We start from the raw sequence: 17,184 nt of genomic DNA, 5'->3' as shown, positions 1-17,184 counted from the left end.
AGCTCAGTCATACAACGATAATTATAGACTTATGCTAGATTTAAATAAAAATATCAGTATTATAGTATTTATTTACTTTTATTTGTATGTATGTATATACAATGTACATGTATAATAATTTAATAGAAATATTTTTCATCGGCCCATTTTCGTCAATATAAGCAGCGGCCCACCGGGAAAATCCCGGTGTCCCGGTGGCCCTATCCGCCCCTGTCGACGAATCAACAAAATATTCTATATATGTACATAACGTTATGCAGGGGCGGCTTCAGAAACATGGTTGCGGGGTGGCTAAGTCATAATTTTTAGAAAACTTACGATATTTTAGTACCTATGTTTTTTTTGTTATTTTGTTTTTAACAGTATACAATTTTTTAGAAATACTGCCTTGGAGCCCCCACCCCCTGATTATATGTCAATATTTCATAAGCTATATTATTATTTACTAGACACTATTTAGTAATAAACTTATGGATAGGGAGCCTTGATATATCTTTGATAGATAGGTACCTACATAAAGGTAACGGAGGCTCTCTAGTTAATAACTTGTATAACTGTATGTATAGGTACAACGTACAACTAGTACAAGTATTGAAGTACAAGTACTTATGTATAAACACAGAATTAGAATTAGAATTTAGATTATAATATAAGTCTATCATGGTATACGGCATGGCTTAAATATATATAAACATATTAATCTGTGCTATCAGCAAGTTTCTCCTTTACATCGTGGTATCAACACGGGATAGATCAATCGATAGTTGTTGTTGTTTTTTTTCTTTTCCTTTTTTTTTTTATCAATAGAGTTATCAGTTAAGACAACAAATGAACAAAGTACAAACTTTCAGTACCTAAACTTTGACAATGATCTCTCATATACTCATAATAATATAGCATAATATTACAGATTTATGATGATTTATATTTAAAAAAAATCGAAATACCGATCATTGGGTATGTTGTTGAGTTTAATAATTTTTAAATTTAATTTTAAAACGTTGGGCTCTCTGTGTGGTAAGTGTTTTCTATTTTCGATCTATGTAACATAAACCACCTATTTATTTTCTTAATTCATCCTGTATAATAACTGCTAATTAACCATGGACTACAATTTAAGATACATATATTATTATATTTTATATCTTAGTCTGTGATATTAACTCTTTGCATCATTATCCCATATTCCCACCCTATTTCACATTTGGAAATGCAATTACCATCTATAATAGATCTCTGTGAAATCAATCTATTTCCAAAGTCTTTCTCTGATGATTAACAAGATTTAAAGATTTGTGTAATTCGACACTCATGACACTTGTATTGTGCAAATAATAACAGTAAAAAACTTTTTTTTTAAGGTTCTAAATACAAGTGCACAACGTTGGGATGATAAGCTTAATCAAATACTGTAGATTCTAATTTAGAATCTAATCTACAGTATTTGGCTTAATAAATGAAGTTTAAAAGATTATCAATGTAATTTGACTGTTAACTGTCAATTAACTGACATGTCTTTTTTGCCAGAGGTAACAAATTGTGATATAGATACATGTATATCAGCTAGTAATTATGACTGTTTATTCTAATTTTTTAGAAAGAGCCTTTAAAGTTTGATGTAAATCTTTGTGGAGCTCCTGAGGAGATTGTTCACTTAGTGGATAATATTAAAAAAGTATAGTTGAATTCTAAACACATAGAAATGTTTTAAGTTAAATAACATCTATAATAAAAAATATTTTTTAGGTGGGGGAACAATTTTTATATCATTGGAAAACATTTCCAATTATTTTACCACCAACAGCCATTACAACAAAATGTCAAATCAATGGAAACGATTCAACATATGGGCCAGGTGAATACTACTATTATGACTATCACCATATAAATGGTAGGTAAATATTTATTTACTTTTGGCTTAGGTGCAGATTCAAATTGTACTTTGGCCAGGCGACCCATAACATCTATTCGTTCCATCAATTGTCGAGACTTATTTGTCCCACCGTCTTTTGATGAATTAGACGCAGTGGCTGTAAATACCAAAGGAGAACCTAGGCATCTAAATACCAAGCAACTAGAATCTTTGCGGGAACGTGGGTAAGTTCAGATAAAATATATATCTTAAACAGTTTATAAATGGATCTTCAAATTCTGTTATTATTAAGTCTGGACAAGGATATACATGGAAAGCCAAAGAAGTTGAATTCAAAACAATTGGATACTATACGTAAACTAGGGTATGTCAAGGGTTTGACAAAACTTTAGGTTGTTGGTTATTGTTTGGTTTTTGGCTTGTGCATCAATTTTAGTTCAGCAGTTTATATTTTGTATTTAATTATTTGAAACTTATCAACTGACATTTATTATTTTGAATTTTAAGGGAATTTGAAGTGGCAAGTATTAATTTTGTTGGTCAAACACACAAATGGAGATTAACAGAATGGTTACAAAAAGGAACCGAAAGAAATAGGGAAACATTACTAGATGATTTAGCATTTGCTTTACAATTTTTATTAGTGACTGCAAGAGCTAGGTTATTTTCACATTTTTTTAGCATTGCAGAATCTATAAAGGCTATACTAACTGGCATGATTAAATTAATTGGTAAGAATAAATTAACACTTATCACTTGCTTTCTTTTAAATACTGATTTTATGTTCATAGATATAATATTTGGAGTACCTTCTTTACAAGCTCATAACTTACCAGAAAAAATAAGAGAAGAACGATGTCGTTATTTGGTTGCTGAATTAATTTGTCGAGTATGTTAACCTGCATGGAACAGTAATTAATTATAAATAATTTTCTCATCTTAAATATTACAGCCAGAATTAGAGCATGCCTTGGAACATTTAATAAGTTTTGTTCGAAAACAGTTGCGAAGAGCTGCAACTGAAAAATTTGAACCATCAAAAGAAGCAATGTGTCCTCAGATTCCTATTCCTTATCAATTTTTGACTCCAAAAGTATGGTGTAATATTGTATATTTATTTCTTTTTCGAGTTTAAAATAGAACATTTTAATTACAGCGCGAAGAAATTGATTTGAGGCTTTTTGATAGAGATGTAATGAAAAAAGCATTACCTGTAATAATGGGATTGTTGGAACGTGAAACACGAGGCTGGTTTCTACATTTTAGAGAAAAACTTATTTATGAATTGAAAACACAAAAGTTATCAGATGAAGAGATTGAAAAAGTAAAATATTAATGAAAAATCAAATTATTATTGTATTCATTTATTTTATTTTATTTTATTTTAGTCAGTTAATGAAGCTGTAATGAAAGAATATTTACAGCGTGTATACAAAAGTATAGTTAATAATGTAGAACTACAGATGTTAGGGGATGGAATCCCTAAACTTTTGATCAACCAAGCGCAATGCATTGTTCTTATGCACCGGTAAATTCTTTCTAAATGTAACGACTATACATTAATAAATATTAATTCAAAATATTTTGATAGAGCTGTCGAAAATGTTCAAAGGAAAATAATTAAACAAAAAAATACACTATCTCAACGAATGCAATATACATATCCTGTTTTATCACGTATTGGTCCTTGGATGAGAGATAAGCAAACCATTGCTGAGGTTGTAAAGTCATAACTTACTTAATATATTAATTTATTGTAAATTGTAATGTAATCGTTTTAGGAAAAATTTATTCAAGAATGCCAATGGAGTGCTCATGAAGAAGCATTAACTCTTTGTAAAGAATACAAATTACATCAAGCAGTCTATTTTTTACAAAGGGATTTGGCTTTCATGAGAGAAGTACACACAATTTTAATAATTTTACATTTTATTTACCTTACCTTAGTAGTCCATATAATTATAAAATGCCATCATAGATTTGAATGTCACACCACACACTCTAAACTTTTGTTAAATTTTTGTATCTCTGAATTATTTATAGTGAGGTGATGTTTTATTGATAACTAGTAGCTTAGTACATTAATAGTGTTATTACTACTCTGAGATTCAATAGGACCTAATTATGTGTGATAATTAAGTAAAAATTAGAATAGATACAGTTATTTACATTTTAGTTAGTTATTTAAATTTAAATTGACTACTGCATGATACATTGTTTTTTCTATGTCATGCTGCAATAAAACTAGTATACTGTAATACTACTTTAGAAAACTAAATATAGATTTAAGTGCTTTATACGGAATGAGGTAAAGCACCAATTTATTTTTTTTTATAAACTATTACTAGTTATTAATTAATATTATATTATAATGTATTATTAATTTAGAGGGAACCCGTCTTATCAAAAGAACTTAAAGCTGTTAAAATTCCCACCAGAACTTTTCAGTGGTTAACACAAATTTGGCTTCCAAAAAATTGGATTGTTCGTAGATCATTCCAAGGCCAGTCAGAAACTATACCAACCGTATTGAGCACAACAGCAACAGCTATAACAACACCTAGGTCTAATCCTAGCCAAGTATGTGTTATGATTTACGAGCATATCATTGTTATGATTTTTATTATAATGTATGTAATGTTTAGGCTGTATTTTTGGTGGAAAAAGAAATAACCCACACAACCACAACAAGATGGCCATTTTGGAGAATTATTAACTTCCTATATCGCACTTGGACATGGACATGGAATGCTATGTTTTTCTTTGGTGTTAGTTATTTAAAAGCTTAATATTTTGTTCTCAATACCTTTAATTTCTAACTTATACTAATTTGTTTATCTTAATTTTTATAAATAGGTGGTTATACCATGGTGTAGTCCTGTTAGTGTACGTTCTTTGTTTTATTCAGAATCTTTTTATCCAGATTTAGAATTATCTCAAGTGAATGGTACATTATTTCCTAGAAAATCCTCACTTACTTCAACACTCTTATCTAGATTAAATTTACTTTGGCGGCACATATCAAAGAGTCGAACTCATTTCGAAACAAAACCTGATACAGGTAAATTTAAATAAATATTAAGTTATAATGAATTTACTCATTAAATGAATAAATTGTCCAAATACAATTACTCTGTTTATTTATTCCCGATCATTTATCCCTATTGAATTTGTTTCTTAAATGTAATTTCCTCACTTTCTTTTTAAATGTCCTATACTTTTGGCCTAATTTAAACTTATTTTCAGGCTCTTTTTCTTTCATATTATTTATTTATCTTTTCCTATTCAATCTCTCAACTTTTTCCATTTTATAATTATTTATTTATTCCCATTTAAAAATGCTTTGATTTGATTAATTGTCATAATGTATAAATGTTACTCTAATAGTAATTATTTTTATTTTTAGGATTTATTGGTAAAGGAATGACAAGACATTTAAATAGAGCTTGGAACTATGTAATCAAAGGTATATTTGGCACGTTAGCTATGTTAGTTATATTTCCAATTATATGTCTCTCTGCAAGTTTTGGAAGTCTGATGGTGGCATTAACTGGTCCACTATGGTGATTATCTTATAATTGATTTTCAAAATATTAAAAGTTATAAAATAATAACGTATTTGCAGGATGCCTTTGGTAACATTTTTATTACATGTTTTCAATGGCTTAATTTATGATTTGGACTCTCCAGCTGAATGGAAAAACAGATATTTTGTTGTAATTGAAGCCGTTGTATGGAATATGATTTGTCAGGGCATCTTACAACCATTGATAGCGTGTTTTATTGCTTTCATATTATGCCCAATAATTACAGTAATTTTATTCATCGGTAATTTTACTATCTAAAATATAATATTTCAATTGTTTAAAATGATTTAAATTTAAATATTTTTTATTTATTTAACTTTTTATAGTTGCTCTGTTGAGGTATTGGTTTCGTTTAGCATGGGATAGCATTATATACCATCTGGTGATTAAAAAACGTGGACGAATACCAGCATGTGATAGTTTTATTGTTAAACGTGTGGCTGGTCCAGGTATGGCATCAGATTATTACTTTCAAATTCGTCCTGAGCAAGCTTTGGCTGCATTTGAGGCTAAAATGGAGTTAGATGAACTTAACGCATATCAAAATCTTATGGAGCAAAAAATTCAACAACCACAAAAAGATTTTGCGCGCTTTGTTGATGTATGTTTTGGACCATTTAGTGCACATTTAGCCAAAAATGGAGCTTATCGAATACTGGAGAAAGAAGCACAGGATTTAATGACAGCACTTCAAGATAAATTGGAAAGAAGATTACGAGAACTTCAATCTGGTTTGTCGACAACTCTAAAGTCAAAAATTAGATTAACTTCAAAGGATCTTAAAGTAAAATTTGTATTATAATTTAATTAAATAAATATGTTTGTAATGATTAAAATTTTGAAATTATGTTTAGGTTACTGTTGCTTTAGCATCAAAAATGTTAGAATATTGGTACCCTCAACATGTAATGCAAAAGTTGTCTATTAGTGAAGAAGAATTTTGGGAATCCAAAGGACTTTCAATAAATGATTGGTCCGCTCTTGCTGTCGTATTTTTGACAGATATATTCAGTTTAGATTTTCTCACACCATTAGATGATGCAGATACTAAGTTTAAATTAGAGGTAATAAATACTAAAAATAATTATATTCAAATTCTTAATAATATTTTCTCCTTAGACTGAACAGAGTGTAGATTTATCACGATTTTATAATGCTGTTCAAAGTATTAATGTAGATGGCCAGTGCTCAGAAATATTGGGCCCATTATATTCGTCACGTGGAAACATTCAAATACAATCACCATACTTGGAAATTTCAGCTTTTAATCCTCGCTCAAAATTATTACACTGCAAATTCAAAAAATTAGATAGTGCTTGGTATATATACTATATTATACTTTATACTGTACCCATATAATATATCTATTCACAAAGTTATTATCCTTAAATTAATTTATGTTTGTTCTAGCAATAGTATTACGTACACAATGTTATTAGGCGGTCGTTTTAAAACTGGTACTCGCAGACACAAAGCATACCTGAGAACAAATTCTATGCCATCTCAACGTAACAAATCTCGGCCGTGGAAACGAACACAACAGTCATACATGGCAGATAAAATGTGCATACCGTTACCTGTTCCTCATCCAGCGCATATAGCTTTAATAATATACAACCGGGATTCTGAATCTCCTATTCCTTTAGAATCCGAAAATTGCATTGGAATTTTGAGGTCTGTAGTACTTGATAATATTAAAAACTAACAGTCATATAATTTTTTTTTTTTAATGTTTAGGGCCTTGGAAGATCGAACATCAGATCCTACTTCAACTGATTATATTCCTGCTAGTAGTTTTGACAGTGCAGATTCTCGTAGTTCACTGACATCAGAAAGTGTAGAACCAGAAGAGCCAAATGTTAATGTATATAACTGGCAACGTGACGATTGGATGTTGCGAACACGACAGACTGGAGCTGTACGGGTAGAACTGGCATCACCTGAAGACATAAGTCTTGATTCTGAGTCTACAAGAGTTGTATTTGGTACTTTAGGAACAACTGTATGACTGAGTTAGCTTATAAATTAATGAATTAAATCCATGACAAATAAGAATAATAAAAATAAATACTTCGATTAACTTAAAATAAACACCAAATAGTTTATTATACTGAGAAACAAATATAACATTATGTTATTACTTATTAGTTTTATCTACTTGTTTTACATTTATATTAAACTATGAGAGAAGAATCACAATAATCAAATGATTTAATCAATAATATGTACATAGATGTATAATCAACAAATAACTTACCTTGTTTATTATAAATCTCCTCGCATTTTTTTATACATATAGTTTATTAAAGTATAATATCTACTTCTAAATAATTATCTAGTCATCGTAATCTGTGTTTCAATATTTAGTTTTCTTTTATATTAATATTTTTTCTCATTGGCAAAACTCTTAAAACTAATTAAATTAAATATTAATACATTAATCTTTATCTTTTTTTTATATGTTATACTTAATTTTAATGTCTTCAGTTTTCTTTTTTATTTGTGTTTGTGCCAAAGATGTGTTTTCTCGGCTTAGATAAATTTATGTTATACTATATAATACGTATGCTTATTGTAATTGACTTTAATTTATGTATATTTTTTTTATTTTATTTTTTTACATTGGTATAGTTTATTTTTTTTTTATTCAAATATTTATATATTACTTTTAAAATGTTATCTTTTAACATAATATTTATGTTTTATAGATTATTATTATATGTTTATGCTTAATTTTTTTATTAAATTTTAATATGAATATATTAAAATATATTATGTACAATATCTGTGACCCAAGTTACTACAATTTGGTTGTGGCTGAATATATTAAATTTGGCAAATGTTTTATAACTTGTAATATTGAAATAATGATTTAAAGATAATATACTCAACAAACATTAAACATTTTGAAACATTGTTAATTATTTAACTTTTAACACTATTTTTAGAATTCTGCTTGTTAATAACATTCTCTGTATAGATCATTTTTATGCATAAGTGTATTTTTCTTCTTTATATAAAATGTTATATAAATACAATATAAACAAAAATTACTACGAACAAATAACAATATCTATATCTTTCATATTTTAAGCATGTAAATTTATAATTTTTTTTATATTCTTGATCTGTAATAATGCAACAATAATTAATTATTACATAAATGTATTTGAAGTGAATTTCAAAGTTACCAGCCAGTTACAAGCTAAACATTGGCTTAAAGCAATTTTAATGAGCTAAGTTTAGATGAAGTTTCTCAAACTAGTAATTGATTCATAACTTTCATCTAGTATCCTAAATAAATGGTTTATTTATTTATTTATTTATTTATTTATTTATGAGTATCAGCCTCTTAAATATTAATTGAAAATTAGGAATTAGAATTCCATTTTCTGAAAAGTTAAAACATAGTTTTCTTAAACCAAGTCCTTACTAAAATATTTTCATAAGAATGTTAACATTTTTATTTGTGAGTAATTTGTGTACCTATTCTGAAAAAGACTAATTTTTTTATCCTAAATTATTTATATTGTTGAACAAGTAAAATATCAATTTGTTTTAATTTCTACGGGAAGAAATATTTCTTTAGAAATACAATTTGTTTTTTTAGTCAACAGAACCAAACTGTACAACTATACCTGTTTACATATTTATGGATAGCTAAAAAATTACAATTTTAGATTCTGATCTAAGTAATTAGTTACAAAGTAATTGGTTTTACAAATTACAACCATGTGTCTATCATCACGTTTTGGAATAGCAAAATCAATCTTCATCTTTGAAGGTGGTTTATGGTAGCTAATTGGATCGTGTTGGTACTATAGGGCTCTAAAACTTCCTCGTAGGGACTTATCTTGATGATTGAAATAAACTAAAAAAAAGAACAGGGATATTTACGCAATACCGATTTTTGTTGTAATTAAAAATATATTAATTGACAATTTAATACAGTATCACTCATATGTTGTCTCATAGAAATTTAAAGAAATATCTAAATTACGTAGGCAAAATTTTTTTATTACTGTATTAACTTCATATTTCGACCAAATTACAAAAATTTGCAATTTATTTATTTAATTTTTTTATTAAAGTTCTTAACCAGGAGAAATACATCTTGACTATTTCTGGTTTGTTAATAACTATACATATTAATGCATAAAATGTAGTAACAATAATTGTTAAGTTGGTTTAACAGAATTTTTTTTAATGGTTATACCATTTTTTTTGTACAACCATTATTAATTTGTTATATAATAATTTATCATAATAAACTAAGTCAATTTAAAATTTTCCAAAAAGCCCTTGGGGGGGGGGATGCCCCAGCTAACAGCCTGATCCCCTCTCCGGGTACTTATGGGTCCGCTGCTGAGTGCTGACAAGTATACAGAGACACAGAGTACACATTCATCGGGAACAGTTCTGTCTTCCAGGAGTTGCCTATGGGCATTAATACCATTAATATTCACAGTTCGGTGTTTACCAATAATTTATGCAGCCATACAGGATGTATAGGTAGTAGGTATATACCACATAGACGTTTATCTATTTGTAGCAGTGAACCTACAGTTCGTGGTTACTATTGTTAGGTAGGTATAGGTACCTAGGTCTGACAGATACACCTACTTTACCTATTTTACTATAACTCGACGTCTCGACTCTCGAGTTTCAATTCTTGACGTTATTGATTAAACAACAGTTTGACACCGTTGCACCGATACTGCGTATACCTATCTACATGCTGTACGTCTGCAATGCGCGTTCACCAAAATATTCATAAATCATTATTTACTTTTGAATGTTTATAGTTTATTAATAAGCATCTGTACACAAATGCTAGTAAATATGATTAATAATTCTATTTCTAAATCATTAGATCTTGTGGACGGATCATCTTCAATAACTATCGAGAATTATTCTTCAGGTGACCCAAGCGAGTAAGATATTTTATTTGCGTCAAAATACCTAGTAGACGAATGATTAAGATCACTAAATGCATTATGTTAATTTACCGATCCAAATGTGATTTTAGGGGTACAGAGGTCAATAAACAGACGAAACTCATCAATGCATTAGAAGTTGCACATCTAAGAGATTTAAAAAAATATTTTTTTTATTACGATGGCAAAGAACATCCATTGAACAAGGACGAATTCGTCGCAGCAATATGTTCGGTAACTGGTTAGTATGGGTACTTATAAGCCTCAGTAAAAATTATAACTATTTGATTCTAAAAGGAGAAATATGGTTGATTCGAACTTATACAAATTGAAGAATCAATGGTTAGGTAGGTTAGGTAATTATACATACAATAAGAGAACAAATCGCATAAGATAATTATTTATTATTTATTAAACTTTTACAGTCAATAGTCAAACCTATAATAGTCCAACGGTCTGCAACTTGTTTAATGGTATGGTCACATCAAGTTAGAATCTAATATACATTTTGAATTCGATATTGCTGCCTGTTGGCCAAAAAGCAATTCTTCGAGGAGGGGTATAGGCGTATAGCGACCTAATGAGATTGAAAGTAGAGAAAAATCAATTTTATTTCAACATTTTTTTCAAAGAAAGAAAACCCCTTTTTAGAATATAGGTGTAAAAATATCAGTCAGCTTGGTGGGGACAGGTTTAAAAAGCTCAACAGGTCATATATTTGAGACGACCCCTGCATCTATAAATATGAGACATATACTTAGATATAAGAAAATACCTAAAGGGGACATCAATACATAATCTTCTGAAGTTTATGATGTTAGAAGTGGTGTTCAAGTCGTATCTATATTACTAATATATATTACCTATTATACACTAATAATAATGATCGAAAATCGTATTTAATGTAGTTTTTTTGAAAGCCATTTATAATACTATAAGAACTGTTATAACAAAATCAAATAATGTGCTAATATTTAGGTAGGTCGTGGATATACATATTACCATTTAACACTATAATTCTGCGATATACATTTTTACACTATATCTACTGCAGTACCTATCAAATATACATATTTTGATTTTTAATTACCTATATTGTGTGATATAAAAATCATCAACTCAGTTTTAATTTTTAAAACACAGGTAATAATTTATACGTAAAGGAGGCTGATGATTTTTTCGAACAAGTTTGCGTAGAAGATTTTACTACAAAAGAAGATGTTATACTCTGGAAACAACTTTTAAATGAAATTCGATACAGTACTTTTTTTTTTCAAGATATTTGGGACGCATTACCTTTTGACCAAACTAATATAACCATGCATTTAATGCCACACTGCAAAGTAAGTACACTTAAAATGTGCTAGTTAACAATAACATTGTATCGCAAAATAAAATAATAATTAAATTTATTCAGTGCTTATACTTATGTATAATAATATTATTAGGTATAAATAAGCAAGTACACTTTTCAAATATTGTTTTGAAAAATTCGCATACTGATAGAAATAGAAATCCATAAGACTACAATCATTGATGTTGGTATAATTAATGTTATAGTTTTAGATTTAAGTACACTGAAAATCAATAACAAATAAAATATATGAAACCGTAATTAATTAAAACTAAGATTGCCTGTAGTTTATATCGAACTGTATAATATTATTATGGTATACGGTATACCGTATGCGAATACCCTGCACCAACGTAAATGACTCAATGTACCTAAAACGCACATCAAGACACTGAAATGTACAAGAATAAATACGAAAAAATACATAGTATAGGATACATAATAATATACATATAAATGAAATACATGCTATATTAATAGACATGGCATGTGTAATGTGTTATATGTATATATTATAGTGCGTCTTACTAAATAATTCAAAATATAATATAGTTATGGGTTATGGATAATGTAGATATTTGCTACTCTATAATATTATAGGTAATAGCCAATAACAGGGACATTTTCACCACTTTTATATAGGAAATACCGGGCAATTTTATGGGGAATTTAATTTTTGATTTTGATAATTATACACCGATATCAACGATAGTACGAATATGTCCACACTAAATGAGGTAGAAAGTGGCGGATAAAAAGATGAGACTTAAGATTAAGAAAAGGATCTAACTCCACAAATAGGAAGTCTACTGGAGGCACTGGTAGCAGTGAAAGGTGTGCGTGAATACATTTCTTCTATATCGATACACAGAATACTTCATTGTTCTCTAACGCAGTTAAATTACAAAATGCCTTAATACATGAAATTACTATGCATCGAGGTCTTAAACAAGCTAAAGTAACTGAATTTTTCAATAAATGTTAATTTTAATACTATATGATATTTTTAATTTATTTTAATTTACATTTTAATTTATTTTTACATACATAATAATATTATAATTTTAAATAATAATATATGCACAGCTAATATTTATTTATTATTAAAATAATACAAATACAATACATACTTACATAGTTATTATACATATGTACATATTATATAAATGTTGTATTATATTATGTAGTTATTATTTCTCCGAATTATTTTCGAAATTTGTTGTCCCTCTGAATACAGGACAGCTCTAAATAACGGTGACCGAGAGTGTCCGGTATTTAAAGGTATCAGTGTATACTGTATATGTATTATATAAGTATACCTATTACCTACCTACTTTAAATGTTTTTGTTAATAATAATAATTTACCTATATATCTATTTAGTATTTAAATATATTATTTTATAGTAAGATATTATATTTTCCACAGCATGAGTCCATAGTCAAAGTGATTAGCATAGAAACCGAAGAATTTTTTTGTTACACAGTTTTTTCTAGACTTGGCCAAGTGGGCATCTATGATGGTCATCTAAACTTACTAAGGGAATACGTACTACAATTATCTCAGTGTCCCGACGTTTTAGTACGGGCTGCTCATCGACGACGTAATATTTGGATTAATGATGCAATTTACTTACCAGATGCTCAGTTCATAACGATTGCTGCATCAGACGGTTCTATCCATTTTGTTGACACTGTTTGTCTAGTTCATGTGCCAACTTTTTGTATTACTGGTAAATAATGGACACGATTTTATTGCAACGAAACCTTGTAATATTTAGGCATTAATTTAAAACTAACAATTCAATACAGGATTAAAAACAACGCCGACTTGTTTAGAATACTGTCCTAGTAGTTCTTCACTTTTATTTATTGGTGACGATAATGGCAATATTACTCGAATGGAATTTCTCCAACCAAAACGATCATTATTCAAACGAGATCCAACGAATAAAGTTGATACATATTTGTGGAAAGTTAGTATAACTCCATAATATAAATTAATAATAATCCACAGGATTAAAATAGTTAGTAGGTATTCAGCAGTAGGGCAAATTTAAGTTTTATAGTAATTACTAATAATTGGAATTTTATTTTATTATATAGTATAGGCAAGTCCAATCAAAATTGTATAATTGAAAACTTTAACAAGAGTATAGGTTACATTTTAACCTTTATCGTTTTTTATTTTTTTTTATATTTTAACTTTTTTAATGACGATATCCAATTTTAATTTCTTATTTCAAATTTCATATTTTTTAGGAGTTCTTCGATGTATAAAAAAGTCAAGTTTTGGAAGAGTAGATTATACGTTATTAGTATTTAAAGTTTTAATGAACAGAGTGCACTGGTAGATTGGTACCTCGAAAAATGTTGGTCTAACATACTACTCATAAAAACTTGAAATATTTATAACTAACAAACTACTTGTCAAAAATTTGATTTTTATGCATCGAAATATTCCGAATAATAATCTGTTTCGAAATGTATACAAAAGTGTAGGCAGATAAACAAATAAAAAAAAAAAAATTGTAAAAATATATTTATTTTCCAAAAATTTTGTTTTGTATAATAATTTAAAATTATGTAAAAGAAATATTTTTAAAAACGTTAGTTTTTCTCAAAATAATGAGTTTCTTACGTAAAATGGATCACCCGATATATGCAATTATATTCTATAGGCTATAATAATAATTGATATATTAATTAAATATTGTACTGTTTAATATAAATATTATGTCTTGTTATAGGATTTGGAATATCAGCAAGAATGGGTTAAAGTACACACATGCGGAATTCCAATCCATCCAGATAGTATTAAACATATTATTTATTGTCAATCTGATGAAGCTACAATAAGTTGTTGCCAAGACCACAAACAATCTCTAGTCATCAAACATATAAGAGATGAATGGAATCCATATGTATTTCACATTCGACATGTATTATTCGTAGTTTCATATAAATTAGTGCATTTATGTTTGGCATTTCTGATTGTATGTGTTTGAAAATATTATAATAGGGTGTACGATGTTTTCATTACAATGCAACACTTAAATTATTAGTTACTGGATGTTCGCACACAGTTTATGTATGGAATCCAGTAGTAACGAAAATATATCTTGCTAAATTAGAAGGGCATACAAATTCAGTTGTAGATGTCAGAATTTTTGAACATTTCAATCTTGTGATTAGCATTTCAAAGGACGAAGTAGTGCCTACAATAAATAGATATATTCAAATATGTATTAAAAATATATGTTTTGTTTTGAAATAGGTACTCAAGGTATGGAGTTTAAATACCTATGTATGTTTACAAACAATTCAATTTGATTTTCCAGTCTACAATGTACTCGGAAAGTCAGTCGAATTTAGTGCTCGGACATTTTATCCAGGACCAATCATCAAACAACCACCAGAAGAACAAGCGTCATTAAAATCCATTGATGCAAGTAATATAACTAGCGTGCAAACAAGTGTTTATATGCCCAAGTTAGTACATAATTTGAAATACATATATGAATAATAAATACCTAATCACCTAATCAATATTTTAAAACAACCCAAATGTTTTTTTAGAGAAAATTGGGAATCTGAAGTATTGATAATTGTTTGCTCTAACTATTTATCAACATTAAAACAAAATTTAAAGGATTATTCCCAAAATCATTCTCCTCTTCCTCCACCAATAGAAGACAAAAAACCAGCGCTTCCATCAGAATGGAGTTTCAGTGATACAGATCAGATTATCACTGACGAAATGTATAGCACGTTAATAGAATCACCGAAGATAGATAATAATAAAATAAAAAATTTGCTTATTAAATCAAGACCTCCGTTAGACCATGAGGCTTTTAACCTGGATACACATAAAAAACCGATAAATAATAAAATGAAGAAGCATGTAGATGAAATGGTAAAAAATGGAACACCTTATTTAGCAATGCACTTATGTCCCGTGTATAAATTGGAACTATCTAAGAATTTGGTGTTGAGCGATGCAACAAAATCAAGGTTCCCGTTTATGGAAAAAATGGATGAAATATTTTGTGATGGGATTGCATATGATGAAAAAGTTAAGTCACCCGTGAAGGAGCAAAATAAAGAAAAACCGATTAACATAAACAATTTGATGGAAATTATAAATAAATTGGAATTAGATGAAGATGGTGATATTGAAAGAATTATAAACGAATTTATTTAATAGTATCCATTCCTCACCAGTCGCCATTATGTACGATACGTATTTTTGTACTTTTTTTTTATACATTGTTTTGAAATGTATTAATCATTAAATTATTAGTCAACCCTAAAAATTAAACTCACACTCCTCATAGATATTATGTAGTATTTTGATTTTTAATTTTATATTATTTTTTTATCTGAATGATGAAAACTTTTTTCAGGTTGGATCAAAGCTTGAATTTTCATTTTATTTTAAATAGTGCTAAAAAATACTTTGAAACAACAAATGTTGTGCAATATTTAAATGCATACTTTAACTTTCATACTATACAATTTCCATTATACAGTGCTACGAAAGTACTGTCAAAATGTCAAGTCCCTTTAGCTATTATTGTTCAGACTCTATACGACCTAGGTTGATCAGTCAGTCAAGACACGTTCGATTACATCATATATAGATTTGATTTTATCTTACCTTTTTTTATCTCCCATTAATTAAGATTCGGGTAAGTTTATGCTGTAAATCAATTAAATATTGGTGAATTATAATAACTTATATTTTTTATTTGATTTTTAGATTATTTTAGTTTATCTTAAATAACAATTTATACCTACAAAATAGCCAGTGTAAAAAAGTTGTAACTATTATACTGTATAGTGAATTGCTTTGATGAGACGTATGTTAAGAGGCTTCCATATTTTATCCAAATTACATCAAACAAATTGTAAGCTAGGTATAAATCTCTGTTTGTAAGATGAGTTTTGAAATTTGTAGGTAAGTTCATGGGTTCGAAGTTATGTATATTTTGAGCTATGTATAAGATATTTATAATTTTTGATTTTTTTTTTAAATGTTGATAAAAATGTTTTCACTCAGTAAAGAGTTTGAAATACAAGGTTCCTCATAAATTGTTCATATATACTAATTAAAAAAATATCGAAAATACATATCCATAATTCAAAATGTATTTTAGTAGCAGCTAATCTTAGAATATTGACCAAATTCGTCAAAATCGTGAAAATGTGCAAACATATTTTGTAGATTGAAATTCATAAAAATGTTCTTTTTATATTTAAGAGTTGACATTTGAATCATTTGATACAAGATTGCTTAAAAGAATCTAGAACAAAAATTAAATTAAAGAAACTCACATTCATTATATTTATGAGCGTTTGAAGTTCAATTTTTTACGATTTAATGGTATTCAAAGCTTAAAATAACGATTTTTCATAATAACCATTTTATTTTT

General features: G+C 28.1%; 2 protein-coding genes across 4 annotated transcripts; both read left to right on the top strand.

Annotated features, from left to right (window-relative positions):
• Positions 1-806: 806 nt before the first annotated feature.
• Positions 807-8,079, top strand: LOC111030260. Of its 3 annotated transcripts, none has more exons than XM_022309686.1 (23): positions 807-1,017; positions 1,362-1,529; positions 1,598-1,675; positions 1,747-1,855; positions 1,929-2,097; positions 2,166-2,237; positions 2,381-2,604; positions 2,665-2,762; positions 2,826-2,966; positions 3,030-3,197; positions 3,262-3,401; positions 3,465-3,591; positions 3,655-3,774; positions 4,262-4,453; positions 4,519-4,641; positions 4,730-4,934; positions 5,280-5,436; positions 5,499-5,701; positions 5,787-6,244; positions 6,315-6,524; positions 6,580-6,779; positions 6,871-7,134; positions 7,198-8,079. In XM_022309686.1, the coding sequence occupies exons 2-23, from the start codon at positions 1,512-1,514 to the stop codon at positions 7,466-7,468; spliced, it is 3,747 nt and encodes a 1,248-aa protein (XP_022165378.1). In that variant the 5' UTR covers positions 807-1,017; positions 1,362-1,511; the 3' UTR covers positions 7,469-8,079. The 3 variants fall into 3 exon arrangements, with proteins under 3 accessions (XP_022165378.1, XP_022165369.1, XP_022165385.1); XM_022309677.1 differs by having other exon boundaries at positions 1,923-2,097; XM_022309693.1 differs by lacking the exon at positions 2,166-2,237 and having other exon boundaries at positions 1,923-2,097; positions 7,198-8,078.
• A 1,722-nt stretch (positions 8,080-9,801) lies between these two features.
• Positions 9,802-16,816, top strand: LOC111030251. Its single transcript, XM_022309668.1, has 9 exons — positions 9,802-10,394; positions 10,490-10,638; positions 11,541-11,740; positions 13,179-13,482; positions 13,562-13,725; positions 14,500-14,691; positions 14,772-14,960; positions 15,027-15,241; positions 15,329-16,816. The coding sequence occupies exons 1-9, from the start codon at positions 10,291-10,293 to the stop codon at positions 15,951-15,953; spliced, it is 2,142 nt and encodes a 713-aa protein (XP_022165360.1). The 5' UTR covers positions 9,802-10,290; the 3' UTR covers positions 15,954-16,816.
• Positions 16,817-17,184: the final 368 nt, after the last annotated feature.

The sequence above is a fragment of the Myzus persicae genome, unplaced genomic scaffold (genome assembly GCF_001856785.1).
Source record: "Myzus persicae strain clone G006 unplaced genomic scaffold, MPER_G0061.0, whole genome shotgun sequence".
In the NCBI taxonomy this organism is placed as follows: Eukaryota; Metazoa; Arthropoda; class Insecta; order Hemiptera; family Aphididae; genus Myzus; species Myzus persicae.
Note: the sequence above shows the minus strand (reverse complement) of the source record. Positions and strands in the feature narration are given on the sequence as shown.